Genomic DNA, 16,867 nt, shown 5'->3' with positions numbered 1-16,867 from the left:
CTTTTTTTTATATATATATCCAACACCTGTGTTTCAACCTGGACAAAAACCAAATCATCCTTCATTGCAAGTCTAAATTTAGAAGAGCTTTAATTTCCTATCAACAAAAATGTTTTCTTTTTAGTCTAATTGTGTCCCTCCTATGATTACTTGTATCTATGTTTGACCCTCTTTATTCCTTGAAGCCTCAGGGGAAAACAAAATACAGAAGAGGAAAAAGCAGATGAAAATAAAAGAAGACAACGTAATGTGTAGCTTCTGAAGAAAAATTATCCCGTTGTACTGATGAAAGCATCTGCAAGAGTCCTTTTATATTCAAGGCTTGATGTTCGTGTAATTGTGACCTCCAGCCACACTACATTTAAAGTTAATACAAGTTGATAAATGTGTAATAAATGTGTCTAGTTTCATGCTGCTCGGAGCAATGCGCTTGCTGTTATCTTCGGAATAAAACATCAATCAATGTCGTTATGTCTGTAATGTCATCCACAACGTAATCCCCCCGACACTGGACCCTGAGTAGATAGCGGTAAAAACATGGTCCATTCAGCAATTATTCACAGAGTCTTGGACTAATGGTGCTGTGGATGCACACACACGCAGCAAATGTAGGAAGCCAGTGGACCAGCAGTAATGGACCCCATACGGAGTGTGTGTCCTTTCTTCTGTGTGTGTGTATTGGTGGGGGGTTGGAAAGTGCATCTTCTATAACTGATTCATGACAAGTACAAACATGTCTAATTATGAATCCAGATCATATCAGCGCAGGCCCTGTCCCTCTCCACCCTCTCCCGCCTGAGCCCAGCTCCATATCAGGCGGATGAAAACATAACCTGTCACATTCCATCCCATTAAACCAGCTATGAACCACGTGGATGAGCTGCACAGAAAAAGAGAGAGAGAGAGAGCAGTGGATCTGGGTTTGCTCAGCTCCCATGCATTATTCACCATCTTTGGGCTAATTTGATTTTAATGTTAAAAACTCTGACAGATATGCAAAGGGAGGCATGTTGTGGCGCACGGGTGTCACACTCAAGGCCCAAAAGTGTGCCATCCCAAACTACAGGACTAGTATGTTGACTACAACGACTAGTACTTACAATTTTAAAGTGAAAAAAACAAATATCACTCCAAATTTGTTTCATAGCAAAATCTACTTTGGTTATTTTCTTCCCAGTGTTTTTTTTATTCTTTTTTTGAGTGGGAAAAAAAAAATACTTTACAAAATTAAACTGTGTGACTCCCCGATGCTTCACTGCACAAAACCACATTTAAACGTGTATACATATCCATACTGCACACGTGCTTCACATGTGTAATTATCCTTTGTAATACCTCATGCACTGGAGCGGTCGGGGCTGAGTCCCCAAATCTGCGCATATTAAGTCCCATCAGCTGCAATTTTCATGTCAGGCGTGCAGAGCAAGGTAATGACGTTGTGCTCTCTTGCAGTCATTAGCCCCGCTTAATGCTGGGAGTTAAGTGAAGTACATGCATTAGAGGAGCTTGTTTCTGGAGAGCTTTGCCGTTTTGGATGAGTGGAACTGTGAGCTGCATGCTTGTCCTGTCTACACGGGTCATTCTGGCAGTGGATGTACCGGAAGCACCCTGTGTCAAAACTACAACACAATAAATGTAAGATTAGTAATTATGGGCAATCTGAGGCAGCATGCTGGACCGGGACGGATGGACAGATGGAGATGTCAGTTTCTTGTGTTTGCGTTAAGAGCACTGCACGAGTGGACACCCATGTGCAACAAAAGTAATGCACGAGTGGATGCCCATGTGCAACAAAAATAACATCGTATAAGGGTACACGGACAAGGTGATTGGTTCCATTCCACTGACATCCCATGAGATTTGATGACATTGCAGCTGACTTTTTTTTTTTTTTTTTTAAAGAGGCCAACATGATGAAAGTGACAATCTCTGAAATCCATTTGGACCTCGCTAAAGATTACATCTTTATCTGAGTGATTGCAGATTATTGTCCACAGAGAGGTGTGCTAAAGCTGGATTATCCACTTGTAGGGGATGCATCTGACCCAATGGATGTGAGCGTGCCAACCTCATACATCTGCGGCCAGCACTTGTTTGGGATAACTGTAAAAGTGACACCAAAAACCTCTCATCCTCAGATTACCATGGTTAGTGATTCCGATGTGTGGTCAGAAAATAAAGTCAGTCATTTGAAATGCATTTCAAAGTGATGCAATACACGGCCGTTTAAAGCAGGGCAATTGTCTACAGGGTTTTATTGCTTGTGATGTTTTTGTTTTTGCCAGTTGCTTTAAGCTGTTTGGACACATGATGTGGTATGCTTGTTGTCCTTTTTCTGATACTATTTGACCTTGATATCATCTGCTAAAAGAATGTCAATCCACAACATTGGAGGCTTTCTGAAAGACGTTTTGAAGCTGCACCTTGACCACTCGATCACATCTTCATTGTTTATTTAACATGCATTATGGTGGTGTAAAAGAAATCTGATCTAAATACTTAATGATGAGTCGAGATACAGATTTCAAATAGACTTCATCACAATATAAAAAAAAAAAAAACACATTTGTAGAATTGAATCAACCTGGTACTGTACTTTGTTCCTGTACTGTAGAAGTGTTGTTCTCACTTCCCATGGGGAAGGGGACATGCCGGTATCAAGTTGTTTCTTGTTTTTCGGACCTGTCTGGTGCTCACGTCGGCATGAAAGGTTGAAGGATTTTTCTCTGTTGTCTTCTTGTCTGGAATTGAGGAGAACGGTGAACTAAAAGCTCATTTTTTATTTTTTTTTAAAGGAACTGGGGCTTACTTTTGGTGGTGTACTGGACCTGGGGCTCATCCTTGTTACTCGGGAGCATGTCGTGTCCATGAATGAGGTTCTGTAGTCCCGTCATGGACATCCCTCTGACAGGCATGTAGGTCATCAGTCCAGACTGGTTGGCTTCAAGGGCAGAAGCCGCACAACACTCCTCACATTGCTTGAAAGAAATGTTACATTAGCATCAGGCTAAAAAGAAACTCTTAGCACCAACAAGCAGAGAATCCGACATTCGGGCGTCAGTCAAAAATAAGGGCTCCTCCAGGAAACCTAACTGCTTGTCTTTCTCCACTACTGTCACCGTGGTGTGTCCACTTCATCCACATTCTGTGCACAGGATTGGTGATTAGAGTGCTTGTTGTTCCATATATTAGAAAATCCTAAGGGTGGGGGACAGTCATTACTACTCATCAATGGCAATGTTTAAAATTAATATAAAAGCAAATGTAGGAGCGACTCAGATGGTATTTATGGGGGTTTTACTCTAATGAGAGAACTCAGGATCCACTCCCTGGCATTTCCACATGTCCGATTAGCGGGCAGAGGGGTCGCGTTGACCTGGCTAATAGGGAGAAAATCCACTGGTGCATTATCGGCCGGGCACATTTCATCTAATCAGCAGGATGATGCCAGCAGGCTTAGGCTGCTTTTAATTCAGGGCTACGGGAGAATTACTGCACTGGCCACTCCATTCGCAGCCTAAAATGGGGGTGGTTTGATCTGTGCTTTTGCCTTGTTTGTGTGGATGCTGTTCGTGTGCGCGTGTTGCAAGACCGGGTCATTTATTGTATGATAAGGCCCATTAGGGTTACAAAATGATGGACATTTACAGGAATACATGAGAATTATATGAAGTTAACTGAAAATATAGCATAATCACTGTTCAGTCTAATTACGGTTAAAACAATACATTTAGATGCATGTGCAAGGTTTGTGGTGAAAAGATGTCTACTGTATGATTTGCTTTAATGTTAATGCTGTGCACTCATTCAAAGTTTCATTTACTTCAATCTAACATGTAATTGGAAATCGATCATTTTATATTGATAAGATGAACATGATTTAATTTTGTAGAATATGGATGAAATCTAGTTCACGTCACATTGAATGGATTATTTCATATTGAAATAACACAAGTCAATCATGTTTCTTTGCTGGGACGTCAACCAGTATGGACGAACACCGTGTGCAAAACTTGGCAAATGTGCCTTCTGAAGTGGCAACAACCTTTGCGGGCTGAGTACGGTTTGGTTGTGGTTTCAAATCCGCACTCTGGAAGCTGAAATTGATGTACGTATGTCCGAATGTATTTAATAGGATGACAGTAGGGCATCTATTACCATCTATTGCGAACGTCGTCCAGCTTTCCATGGCCAAACCTGCCATACAAAGTTTCTGGACCGACAATGAAATGTGAAGTGATACACAAAGAACTTTTGATTTCAAAGGAGGAGAAAAGAGCTGAAAAGCGCGTTGGATGTGAGTTGTACACATGAAGTTAATGTCACTTATTCACGAGTCCTCACTGTTGCGTCTGTAATTTCGGCCCTGGTTCTTTCCTCTATGGTCACCGTCATGCCATCCAGGACCTGCAACTGCCCCAGACAGCGCATCACCGCAGGTCTGTGGAGAGAGTTTCGAGCCACCTGAAAGAAGTCACAAAGTAGGCAATAAGAAATCACTCTGAACCAAACTGTTTTTCTTTTTAAATATAATATTGGCGCCCCCGCCTTGTGATGCTATGCAGAATCCCCAAAGGGTTAAATATCCCACTTGTCCACTCATACATGAACTTTATGTTTCAATTAAAGTGTGAGTGCGTGCCAGTGAAAGTCCAGAAGCGAGGGGACAGATTTTGGCACGGGAAGACGGGCAAAATAGAGATCTCATGTGGTCAGCAGCAGGAGGTATCGTCTCAAGGGTGGTGGTTGGCCTCTACCCCTTGGCAGCATGAACCCCCTATGGGTGGAGAACGGGGGGATGGGTTCCAGTGGGAACAGGGCTGTGGCAGCTGAGCGTGGCCCCGCGGCCTCCTCCATCCTCTGTGGGCTACAGCGCATATATACTCTGTTCTGCTCACGTCTGATCCACAAGCTCCAGATGGGTGATGTAAGCGGGCCAACAGCACTCGCCATTTGGTCATCGGATTTGTCTGCGATGCCGGCCAGTTTGAGGCGCGGCAGACGGCCCATCATGTAATCGCTTAATTTGGGAGCGCAGAGCAACACCGGGTCACTGTTGCAAATCGTCTCAGGGAGAAAGCGAGCCTGAAAACATGCTTTTGATCACGTTGTTTACCAGGGAAAGCGTTAAAGAGCTGAAATGGTTGAAGTGTAATTTAAAACAGGCTGAATGATTTGGGGAAAGTAATCTCTCATTCTGTGTCAGATTATTATAGACACATTCTGCACAGCATGCTTTTTGGAGTAAATGAATGAAAAATGCAGGAAGTGGAAAACAAGATTAGACTGTGATTAGAATGTGTGTTGTGTGGCAAGCGGCATTTGTGTTATAAAACCTTCCATGCATCAGTTGAAATATGTTGTTGAATATGAATCACAAAGAATTCTATTGGCCTCTGAAGGACTGTGACTCAGATACTCATATTTCAAAGAGTCAATTCAAGCACTGTAGATGATTGAATAAATATAAAAATGTATATTGTGTCGGAGTTGCAGACAAGTGGAAAAGCACAGCAGCATACTGACAAGCATCACAGAAGTGTCCCAGTCAATGTAGTAACTTTAGTACAGACTCACCGGATTGCCAACAACGGAGAGTTCCATCAGCGAGGGAAGAACGTCAAGTTTATCAAGCTCTGTGATGTCCTACAAACATGAAAGAGAGAAAAAAAAAATGGGGCATTTATTTGTGCATTTCTCTCAAACCTTGGGTCCCCTTTTGATTTTAACCGAAAGTGTTTGGGATAATAGAGGCATATGTATTGGGTCTGAAACCTTTCATAATTTTTGGAGCGGGCAGGATAGAAGCAGCTGATGGGAGAGATTACATGTTTAATCGCATGAGAGTTTGGGCATTCAACAGGGCAAAGGGAAGGGAGGGGGAGGTTTTCTATGATTTGCCAGGTTGATGTTTAGCTTTGGCGAGAATTCAGAGATGCTCCCCACCGCCGAGACTCGCGTGTTGGAACAACTGCCATGCTTTACATCTTAATTAAATACCGTACGTGAACATAAGAGGGATTGGCAGACTAAAGTGTGGAAATCACTCCCCCTCGGTGAGAAGGAGATGGAGACTGAGAAGCTGATTACATGTTTCACTGATTGTCCCCTCTGTTTTCTTACACACTGCCCTGACCTTCAATCACGCCGGAGCCCCTTTAATGTGAACCCCCAAATTGCACAGTGGGGGATAATGAGTCATGATTACTATGCTTCATGTAGAACTTGGCTGCAGGGGAAAAAAAATGCATTCTATTTGCCACCTTGTCCATATCAAGCAATCATTAATAACTAATCAAAATCTCATAGGCACCGGAAATCTCGGTCAGTCACTCAAGTGATTTATTACAAAAAATAGAAATATATAAAAAAATATATAGACAAGTTTCAGCTGCGGGGAGCTGGAGCCTCATCCAGCCGAGTTAAAAAAAAAAGGAAAAAATAAGGATGACACCATCTACTGATTGTACAATTAAAGGCTACACAAAGACTGGTAATGATTCATTCACATTGGCAATGTCACTGAGTGGGTGGCTAAATCCTACCTGAAGCTTGTTCATGCCCAGGAAAAGTTTGCGGAGCTCAACAAGCGGATAGAGATGGTTGAGCTCCCGGATGCGATTCTCTGTAAGGTGCAGTTCTAGCAGGACGCCCTGGGAAACAAAAGAGTTCTCGTACAGGGCCCTTATCCGGTTCCTGTCCAACACCAGCTCCCTGAGATCATGCAAACCCTCCAAACCTTCCACCTGGCTGATCTCATTCCCTGGAAGCAGTGGGAAGAGAAAGCGTCAAATGCTGCACTATTTCCACGGATGAATATTGAACACCTTAAAACGGTACAAATTATATATATATAGTCATTCTTTTTTTCAGTCAAATACAGGGCACATATAAAGAAAGACAACATTTTAGACTCCTCAATAAACTTAACATGCATCATTTTTTTATGTTGCCGTACCCACTAAAAAAAAATACAAAAGTGAAAAAAGAGAATATGCATAGTGCACACAAAAAGGCCTCAGGCAAGATTTGACCTACAGACATCATTCTATGACTACACACATCTATGATTATTTGGCAATTTTATGCAAAATATTATATTCACACAAATAAAATGATGTTTCATCATAGCAGAAGCAGTTCAATTTGAAATGAACATATAAAGGTCCAGCTTCATCCCCATATGTTTCCTATCATTTCTCCATCAAATTCAAAAGCTATTCACGTACAGTACTATCAACAATTCCTTGCAAAATCATAATTCAAAGCACCCTTTCAAAGTACTTAACAATACACAAATGTTCAAATTCAAGAATTTCAAGCACTTGTAGGAGCCTTGATATGGAAAAAAAAGCATTAGCCGGTGGAAAAAAAAAAATCTAAAATGTGGCATACCAATGGGGTAAGCCAGTTCAAAAACCTTTTACACAGAGTACCACCTCACCAAATTTCAAAATAGAGTAGTGCAGTTAGAGTTAATCAAAAGTGAGGCCAAGGTTTTTAATTCCTAAAAACTACATTTCAAATTATTATAATGCACGGTTTGAATTTTAACACTCCACTTAGATATAGAAAAATAAAAATACTCACATATGGTCAATAATTTAATGCACATAAAAGGTCAACAGAAATTAAACACAGTAAAAGGTTACAAAGGATAAAATGATAATTTACTTCTTCTAAAAGTTAAATACAATAGAACTGTACTTTACAAAAGTAAAGTGCGAAACTGAAAAGACAGCGACTTTGACATTGTGCACAGTTTGAATTCATGCGCAGAATTGATTTGTTTAATTTGTCTTGGTTCAGTCTAAACTAGTTTACTCTCAAGGGCATCATAACATCACTTATGGCCTCCATCTCCGCAATGGCGACATTATTCTTCTGAATACAATAATGGCCTAGTCGTATAGTCAAATGGCCACCCCCACCCCGAGTAAAAAAAACAAAACAAAACAAAAAAAATTACAATGCGAGAAAACATTCACTGCTATTTGTTTGTTGGTGTTCAAGATTCAAGATTCAAGATTCAAGAGTTTTTATTCGCCATGTTTGAGCGTGCCAAACAAGGAATTTGACTTCGGTAAAACACACCCTCTGTTCAACACACAAGTCAGTAAAATAAGTAACAACTCTGAGAGGTTTTCATATGGGGGGCACAAGTAAAGCGGCCTTTGTGGCACCAATCAGCGTGATGGAGCGCTTCTCAATGAAAGCCAATCAAAAGCTGTTGTAAAGAAAGTCACCGGCTCTTTTGTTCGAGAGCCAGCGTGCACCTGGCTTTGAGTTTACTGTTTTGCTGCTCACCTTTTCACAGGCAGGAAGCCAGAGCACTTTTACCTACCTTGAAGGAAGAGCGTTTTAAGATTGGTGAGCCTGCTGAGCTCCAGATTGGCCATATTGGAGATGCCATTGTGACTCAAATGCAGCACCTCCAAGCTGCTCATCAGAGGCTCCAGGATGATGGTTGGTGCAATGTGCCTTCACAAAGGAAAAGAGGCTTTTGTAACTGCTCGACTTGAATATACTCCCCTCTCCCTCCCGCTGCCTTATTTCACCAAAACGACAGAATGAAATGCCTCAAGAAAAATCACAGCAGGTAGGATGTTTTGATTTTTTTTACACAACACCTACTCACAACGCTTTCCTGACGACAAGCAGTTTATATAAAGATTTTTTGCTCCCAGCACATTTTTGGAAGTGTTGTGGGTTATGTCAGTGTACTTCATTACTGTTTATTTTTTCAATTCAAGTTTAGGCACAACTGAATGAAAATCAGCACCATTTGCTGGTAGGTGCTGCCCTCTAACGGTTATACAGAGAAACAAAAGGATAAGCGACAGCTTTAATGATTACAAGATAATGTTGAAAATAATCATGATAAATTCAGATTCGACAGATTCTCTGAACCGACAACATAAAACTAACATTACCTGCTCCCTTTGCATAAGGTCTGCTGGCCATAGCCACTGGAGTGCACTTTGTTGTGTAACATCTGCCTGTTTGTGAGAAATGTCTTCTGCCTCGGTAGGATGGACTCAATGCGGTTGTAGTTTAAAGACAGGGTCTGGAAGAAAGTAACAAAAAACATTAGTTATCTAGCCCTGTCCTCAAAACGTTGCCATGATTGGAGATTCCTCTTGTTTGTACTTTGACATTGGGTAGGTGGATTATGCCTGAGAAGCAGGTAAGGTTGTTGTGATCTAAGTTGATACTGTGTAGATTGACAAACAGGTCTGTAGGAGACAGGTCCACACTCCTGTTGGGGAAAAAGATTTGTTTTCAAAATCAATCTTGTCTTCAAAAATCCATGTACAACAATGCAGCTGATGTGAAAAGACCACCTGACGGAGCAGGAGTTCAGCGTGAGGCAGTTGATGTTGCCGTAATGGGAATGACCCAATTTCTCAGCTACCAAGTCCGGTGTGAGTCGTCCTCCAAACATAGCCTTTGCATTTTCACATTCAGCTGCATCCTGGGGGGATAAAACAACGCGCTTGGTGACAATGTAACCGATTCTACTGTCCACCATCCTTTTTGTTGCTACGTACCACTGCACTTCCATCCAGGGCCTTCAGAGATGGCAGGTGGAACACCACATAAATACGATAGTTCTTTAAACTCTCTGATAACGGATTCCCGTACAGATCCAAGATGATGAGGTTTTCCAACACCTAAAAACACAAACAATAAATCTTTTTTTCTTACAATGATGAGTGAGGGAGGTAGAGAGCGAGTGAAACTACACGCTGTGTGTACGTTTGAAATAAATAAAAAGGATGGATCATTTGAGAAATTATCAAAAGGTAATTTTACAACTGAGATGACAACGGTATATCAATAATAATGTTGGAACTCCATTTAATCATGCAATTAGATTGTTTTTTATTAATCATTTACAGTTGAATTAGATAAAGATATTTGACAGAAAAAAAAACATTTTCATTTCACATGTATTTTGGAAAACCATAGGTGCATGACCTGGATGAGTAAAAATTCATTTTGTTTTCTTCTGTGTGTGTGTGTGGGGGTGTTTGAATCACAAAGTCACCTTGAGATAGTAGATATCCCTAGACAGAGAAATATCATTGTTGCCGGCATAGAGCTCCAGAAGCGCAGTGCATCTGTCGATGCCATGCAGAGAAGTGATGACATTGTTCTCCAGAGACAGAAAGGTCAAATTGTGGAGCTGGTCGAGGACAATGGCATCAAGATGGGAAAGCTGATTTCCATCCATGCTGAGTTTGCTCAAATTCTGTAGATGTGAGAGACCTGGAGGATGAAAAGACCAAGTGTTGAAATATTGTGTCGCAAGTGTTGTTTTATCACAATGTCCACGGTGGTGTGACGAACCGCTGAATGTGCTGATGCTGTTGTTATTAAGGAAGAGCTCTTCCAGATTAGTGCAGTAATCAAGACCTTCAACTTCACAGATGAAATTATTATTAAACGAAGCCCAGCGCAGGTTGACGAGGGCATCCAGATGGCTCATCTGACAAATATTCTGATTGTCGAGGTTCAGGGAAGTTATCTGTTCCAAATTCAGCCATCATTAGCATTAGTAGATTGAATGCGTGGAACGTTTCGATGACTGATTGGACTGACCTTTGAGGCCCAGTTCGGCTGCAGGTCTTGGCTTAGTTCTCTGGGTGACAAAATGAACTCCGAGAGGAGCTGGGTTGTTTGAACCAGGCTGAGACAACGGGGACGCGTGTTGTTGCTATTTGAGCAAGCAATAAGCATTTCCTGCCAGCAGAGAAATAGCAAGCATTACTATCAACATCTGCCAACATTTTGCCCAAGATTCTATCCAACAAGTATTTAATTCAGAAACCAGTTCTTTAATTATCGCTCTATTGGTCCCAAGGTTATTCGTATTTATGTTGGAGCGGACTAATTATCCATTTTAAAATGTTGCCACATCTGAATCAGACTGAACATTTGACAACAATTACAATGTGACACAGACAAAGTAAAGCAAAGTTGTCAAATGGATCTACCATACTCAAAGTCAGTCAAAGAGAAGCATTTATAAGCCCTGAATGCTAACCTGGTTGATAACGTTTTTTGTCGTGTTGTGAACAGCATCAGCGACTTCTTCCTTAGTAACCGGTGTGTTGTCCAGTTTTGTGAGAGTCGGCACAAAGCTTAATATGGTCATTCGGACTTCCTCCAGCTGCCGGGAATAAAGTAACCTTTAGCATATACTCTGGAAAAGTTTCGTTACTATTTTTGTTATATTACAGGGAGGGACGCACCTTATTCCATGGGTTGTGTTGTGTTTCCAGTATCTGCAGGGCGGGTGTGTGTGTTTTGAGCACAGTGGAATCTTGGCTGGCGTTGCTCAACTTGTTCCAGCTTACATCAAGATGCTTGAGCTGTTTTAACCCCTGGAGACCTTCAAGGCTCACAAGCTCGTTGAAGCTGACATCTAAAAACTCAAGATAGCGCTGGTAAGGGAGATATAATTAGAATAGAATTAATACTGAATTTTAGTTCATAACAGCTCTTGATTGTGACTTGTGTGATTCAACACCATGTGGGCGATGTCACAGAGGCTGGTGAGCTCATTGAAGCTGAGGGTGAGATGGCGAAGAGCTGGGAGGGAGGAAATCTCCTTAAGACTGCTCAGGCTGTTGTTGTGAAGGTTCAGCACCTTAGTGAAGATACAGTAAAAAAAAAATAGCTCAGCATGAATACATGAACTTCACTCTAATAATAAATCTTACCGTGATTTCACGGAGGACCCTGGCACCGGACACATTTAAGAGAACCTTCCCATTCAAATTCAACAACTTGGGCGGTGGTTCCAGAACGGGCTCCATGCTGATGGCTTGCTTATCCAATGAGTTGTCATAGGTTGGAGGGTCAACGACTTGGATGCAGTTGTCTAATGATGTAGGCTGTTCACTGCCCTTTGAAAAGTGCACACCGTTAGTAACTATTTGCAAAATGAAGCCAAGTGATGTCAATTGGGCATTTGCACAAACAACATATGGGCACAAGTATTGGGACAGGAAACGGAGTTGCTCTCTCGCAGTGGGAGAGCTAGGAGAGGGGGTCGCAGGGGCACTGCTCATATAACACATGTTTCGACACTAAACTATTCCGAGCATGCCTTTATTGAATTAAATGCAGATACTGCCACTTACTCCAGTGAGGTATTCAAAACAAATCATGTACTCGGGTAAGACCAGGTCATTGTCAAAGACAAACCACTGTCTTCCTTTGGGAATGGTAGTGTGTAGTCCATCTAAACAAAAAAATAAAATAAAAAAACATTGAGTATGCTCAATTCAAAAAAATCTCGAGTTGTAGGAAATATGTGTACCTCGCTGCTTGGTGTGCACACTACGATATACAGACGAAATGTTGGGATAGGATCTTCGGTGCACCAGCTCGCCTTCTCTGATAGGAGCGCTGTGGCCCAGGAACACTTTGGCAACGATAATTCTCCCTACAGGATAAACATGTAGCATTTACCCAGAGTTGCTTACAGCTACGATGATTTCATATGCCGAACCAAATTCACACACCAGATCTGAAAGGGATTTCATCTGTTTTTGTATTGGCGCCCTCTTGCGCAACACGACGTAATGAATACTCAATTCTTGGCTGTTCGCTCACAATCAGGCTGTTGGATAAAGGCACTGCTGCTTTTTTACCGAGGGCCTGTTTTAAGGGAAAAACACTGTCAGAACTTTTTTATTTCTGCTTGCAAAGTAAAACATACAGCACCTTATATTCTTTTGCTGATTTGAAGCCTTCCTCCAGGACGCTCAACACGTCCTCACGGTTGTGGTCCGAGTCACCCACGTAGAACAAGTGCTCAAGCATCTGCTTGTAATTCCTGTGTGAAATCGATGCATTAAACAATATTTATGAAAGAAAAAAAGAGGAAATACAGGTTTCCTTTATTCCAAGTGGCTGTTGACTTACTTTACCAAAGTGCCAGAGTCTTCCCTGGCCAGCAATTTTTGAAGTTTATCCTTAAAGCGAAGCCTCAGCCCGCTGTTGTGAATGCGGACCACTCTGTTGATCTTAATGCCAGTGACGCCATAACTCATGTAATCGGAGAGGGAAAAACGAGAGAGTAGGAGGTCGCAACAGGAAGTGAACCTGCTCATAACAAAACATATGTGGTCAACAGGAATACGCATGTTTATTAGCGGCAATAACACATAAGTACAGTACCACGGGTCGGTGGAGCTGCCTTCCTCCATGCGAATATTTCCAACACTGTGGAGCTCTGTCGACATAAAGCGCACAGTGTCCTCCAACAATTCTGTCGCTTGGGATACGTTGTGTTGATGCCAGCTTTCAATTCTGAAGAAAGCCAAAGCGTGACAATTTTATACTTTGAAAACATGACACACTGTAGGTGGAGAAAATGTATAAAGGTTGATATTTTGTCAACTATAAGTATGACTACACAAACTAACTCATGCAGCCTCCTGGTCCAAATAGCCAGTCTCTGCTGTAGTAGTTCAATCTTTCTCAGTATTTGCTCTGCAGAGGGGTCACAGCTGTCACCTTTGGTGCTTAAATCTTCCTTTAGGTGACTGTGTGCATCTTCTACAGGCTTCTTACAAAGACAAAGTTCAAGCTGGGGATGCACGGCAAGGATTCCAAGTCAATAATTTACTCTTATGGAATTCGTGAAGCGAGGCGTACCTACATTTTTTAAGGTGTAATTGAGTGAGCGAATGTTTTCTTTCGGTGACTCCAGCGAGGCGTTTTTCTTTTTGAGAAGACCCAGCAACGTCTCTGTGAGATTCCTCCGCGGGGTGCGTGCACGCATATTGTAAAACATCATCTTCTTCATCACAGTAGACTAAAAAAAAGAAAAAAAATTCATTAAAATAATCATTAGCGCTCATCACTCGTCATGTAAAGCTAAAACCCACATCATATAATATTCCAAATTTACATTTATTCAAATTGGACTTTCCAGTACCTCGGCTACTTCCGTGATTTGTGTGTTGGAGACGTCATAGGTGTCGAGAAAAAAGAGCGACGGCAAGTGGTACATGACGTGTGTGGCATAATTACACAGCTGACAAACTGGGTTTGGCGTGGACGTGAAGTCACTCAGCGCCAGATCTTTTAATCGGGGCAGACAGGATAGCCAAGTGAGTTCCTAAGACAACAACAAAGAGCACATATTTGTTCTGTTCTACAAGATGTAACACAACAATTCGATAATCTATATACAAGTCTTGTCTTAAAACCATTTGTGTATATCTTCCAGTCAGAACATCCCTCAAGTAAAACTCCAGTCATCATGAGGACTACAAAAATAAAAATAAAAGTCTTTGACTTAAAGGCATAAATAATTGGTAAATGAAATAAAATGGATTCTTCTCAACAAAATCTTCCCGCCATATTGCAGGCATTATTCCAAACTTGCCTAGAGTTGATAGGAATTTCATTTAACGAGTAAGAATTGTAATGTTTTTTTAGCTGTCCTACCTTGAAGGAGTTGATCTTGTTGCCGGAAAGATTGAGAGTGTGAATGTTGACATTGTTCACAAGGCTGTTCCCTTAAAAGGAGTGCAAGGGGGGGGGGGGGAGAAAAAAAAACACTCACATATTTTTATTTCACATAGAGGTCAACTTCACAAATGAGAGTATTTAGCTTACCGATCTTGTGAATATTATTGTTTGCAAGGTTTAAATCTTGAAGGTTCTGGAGCGTTTTCAAGCCCTTGAGAGTGATGGAAAAAAAGAAAACCGTAATTGCATACGAGAAGATTGTGATTCGAAAGATGACTTAGAAAAGTTTGACCTTCTGCAAACCTGTATCTGAGAGATATAGTTATTGTTGAGCCACAGGACTTCTATGCTGATATGCAATTTTAAATTCTTTATTTCACTTATTTTATTATCATATAAGTAGAGTTTCTTCAGCTCAAGACAATGCTGCAGTCCAGATATTTTCTGTCAGAGATAATGGGAGGAAAATATTCAGAATGTGCACCAGATTACTGCAGAGTAACATTTATTTTTGCAGTCAAGAGTTAGAAATAGAAACTCACAGTCAGCTTACACTCGACTACCCAGAGCTCTTGCAGTAAAGGACAGTTTTCCAGTCCTTCGATGCGCTTTATGTTCTGACCCAGTATTTTAAGATGGCGGAGCATTGGAAAGAAGGAAAGGCCAACCATCCGAGGAAAACCACTCAAGATGACCTCCAGGGAGGTAATGCTGGAAGCCTCTTCAGCTAGGTCGGCAAAGGAAAGCCCATTGGCCATGCACTGTTGGGAAATGGAGCTAATTAATTTACTGTAACAAAATTAGCTTTATCAAAGTCTATTTTAAAGATAAAATGCTGAAAAACTATATATAGATCACTTATGGCAGGCACACTAGCACTTGGCATGGGAATCCCTATTGCATGACATTGTAGATGATTTCATATTAGATCATCAACAATTTTTGGAAAAAAATACTTTCTTATACTGACCAGCTCTTTGACCACCTCCTCATCACAGCGTGGTTTTCTATATCTTCGTGCTGCACCCTTCTTCTCAGAAGTTGACTGCATCTGATAATAAAACCATTTGTTAATACAACACTAAACAATTCCTGTCTAATAAAAAAAAAAACTTAATTAATGTGATCTGATGCTGACATTCAAAATCATTTATTCCACCACACCTTTTAAGTTGTGTAGACATTAATACATAACACATTCTTTTACTCTGAAGTTTCTGTGGCCATCCAGTTAAACTGTACAGTAGTTGATTAGAACCAATTTAACTGACTTAAAACAAAACCGATATAAAAAGACAGTAAGCCAGTATATCACTTTAACTCAAGTGGATAAATACAAGCTGACGTCACAAGCATTAATCGCGCAATACGTGTTGGCTTTTGCTTTCATGACGTCACAGAAACGTGAATGGAAAAGAACATGACAACTGAAGAGTGACGTCACAACGAAGCCCACCGTGTGGGTAGGTTGACTATATTTCATTTACCTGAGTCTTCCCAACTTTCCCAACCTATGCCAACTTTTAATACAACCACTATCGCATCAATACAATCTGACAGCATGAATCTGTGCCGTGTATTTCTGGAACAGTTAAGAATGAATATTGCTCTTATAACATTCATCATATAAGTTTTTTTGAATGTATTAATGTGTGCAGATGGCTAAAGGTGTGTTTTGTCCTCATTTCATAGCTTCAGCTCTGAAATGACAATCGAGTACTAATAGTGCAGCCAAAACAAAGGCTCCAAAATGACAAGATTCGGCTGACGGGAATGAATTAATATAATTTCATAAAAATACATGATAATTTAGGTTGCAAATGTAGGTCAGTGGTTGCCTCCCTGCCGTCGTACGTTCGTTAGGCATGCAAAGTTTGTAATTAAAGCAAACAGAAATGCAACACAACGTAATCATGTAGGTAGTTATTAATTTATGACAATATAGCGAGGTTCTACAGGGCAGAACCGTCTGTCAGTTGCATACCTTTCGTCCAAAAACACGACTCGTCCTCCTGCCCACTATTGTCATGTTTTGGCCTTCTGTCTGCTGGTTGCTAAGGAGCCATTTTGAAAGATGTCATCCACCGATGGGCCACACGAGGGCGCCACAAGGCTATAGTTTTCCACCACGGTGACAATTATTTATTGTAATTATTTTAAAACATATGTTCACTACTTTTATCAATACTACACACGCGCCATTTTCATACGCCATAATAAAGGTGGCTCGTATTTGATCGTGGCAACCTTGAGCCACCAGGCGACCATGACGTCACTAACGGAGCAAGCAGTGAACTAAAAGAATCGTGCACCGGCTTCTCTCCTGCTGCTCCCCGACTGCGCGCACCGCCTCATCCGAGGACGCGTCTAC

The 16,867-nt window shown here is 41.2% G+C and overlaps 1 protein-coding gene across 2 annotated transcripts; it reads right to left on the bottom strand.

Moving 5' to 3' along the window:
• Position 1: 1 nt before the first annotated feature.
• lrrc9 (leucine rich repeat containing 9) lies at positions 2-16,743 on the bottom strand. Of its 2 annotated transcripts, XM_037240639.1 has the most exons (32): positions 16,481-16,743; positions 15,467-15,547; positions 15,039-15,257; positions 14,800-14,940; positions 14,644-14,707; positions 14,473-14,543; positions 13,958-14,140; positions 13,679-13,834; positions 13,443-13,606; positions 13,195-13,326; positions 12,940-13,119; positions 12,739-12,850; positions 12,537-12,672; positions 12,332-12,457; positions 12,153-12,253; positions 11,730-11,915; positions 11,537-11,656; positions 11,259-11,450; positions 11,051-11,176; positions 10,606-10,746; positions 10,354-10,531; positions 10,052-10,272; positions 9,552-9,674; positions 9,345-9,475; positions 9,151-9,259; positions 8,934-9,067; positions 8,345-8,481; positions 6,546-6,763; positions 5,578-5,646; positions 4,345-4,464; positions 2,810-2,978; positions 2-2,741 (listed from the first exon to the last, which is right to left on the bottom strand). In XM_037240639.1, exons 1-32 carry the CDS (start codon positions 16,523-16,525, stop codon positions 2,626-2,628), a joined length of 4,401 nt encoding a protein of 1,466 aa, XP_037096534.1. In that variant the 5' UTR covers positions 16,526-16,743; the 3' UTR covers positions 2-2,625. The 2 variants fall into 2 exon arrangements, with proteins under 2 accessions (XP_037096534.1, XP_037096535.1); XM_037240640.1 differs by lacking the exons at positions 14,800-14,940; positions 15,039-15,257; positions 15,467-15,547; positions 16,481-16,743 and having other exon boundaries at positions 14,473-14,536.
• Between the last annotated feature and the right edge of the window lie 124 nt (positions 16,744-16,867).

The sequence above is a fragment of the Syngnathus acus genome, chromosome 22, assembly GCF_901709675.1.
Source record: "Syngnathus acus chromosome 22, fSynAcu1.2, whole genome shotgun sequence".
NCBI classification, from domain to species: Eukaryota; Metazoa; Chordata; class Actinopteri; order Syngnathiformes; family Syngnathidae; genus Syngnathus; species Syngnathus acus.
This window is presented reverse-complemented; position numbering and strand designations above follow the sequence as displayed.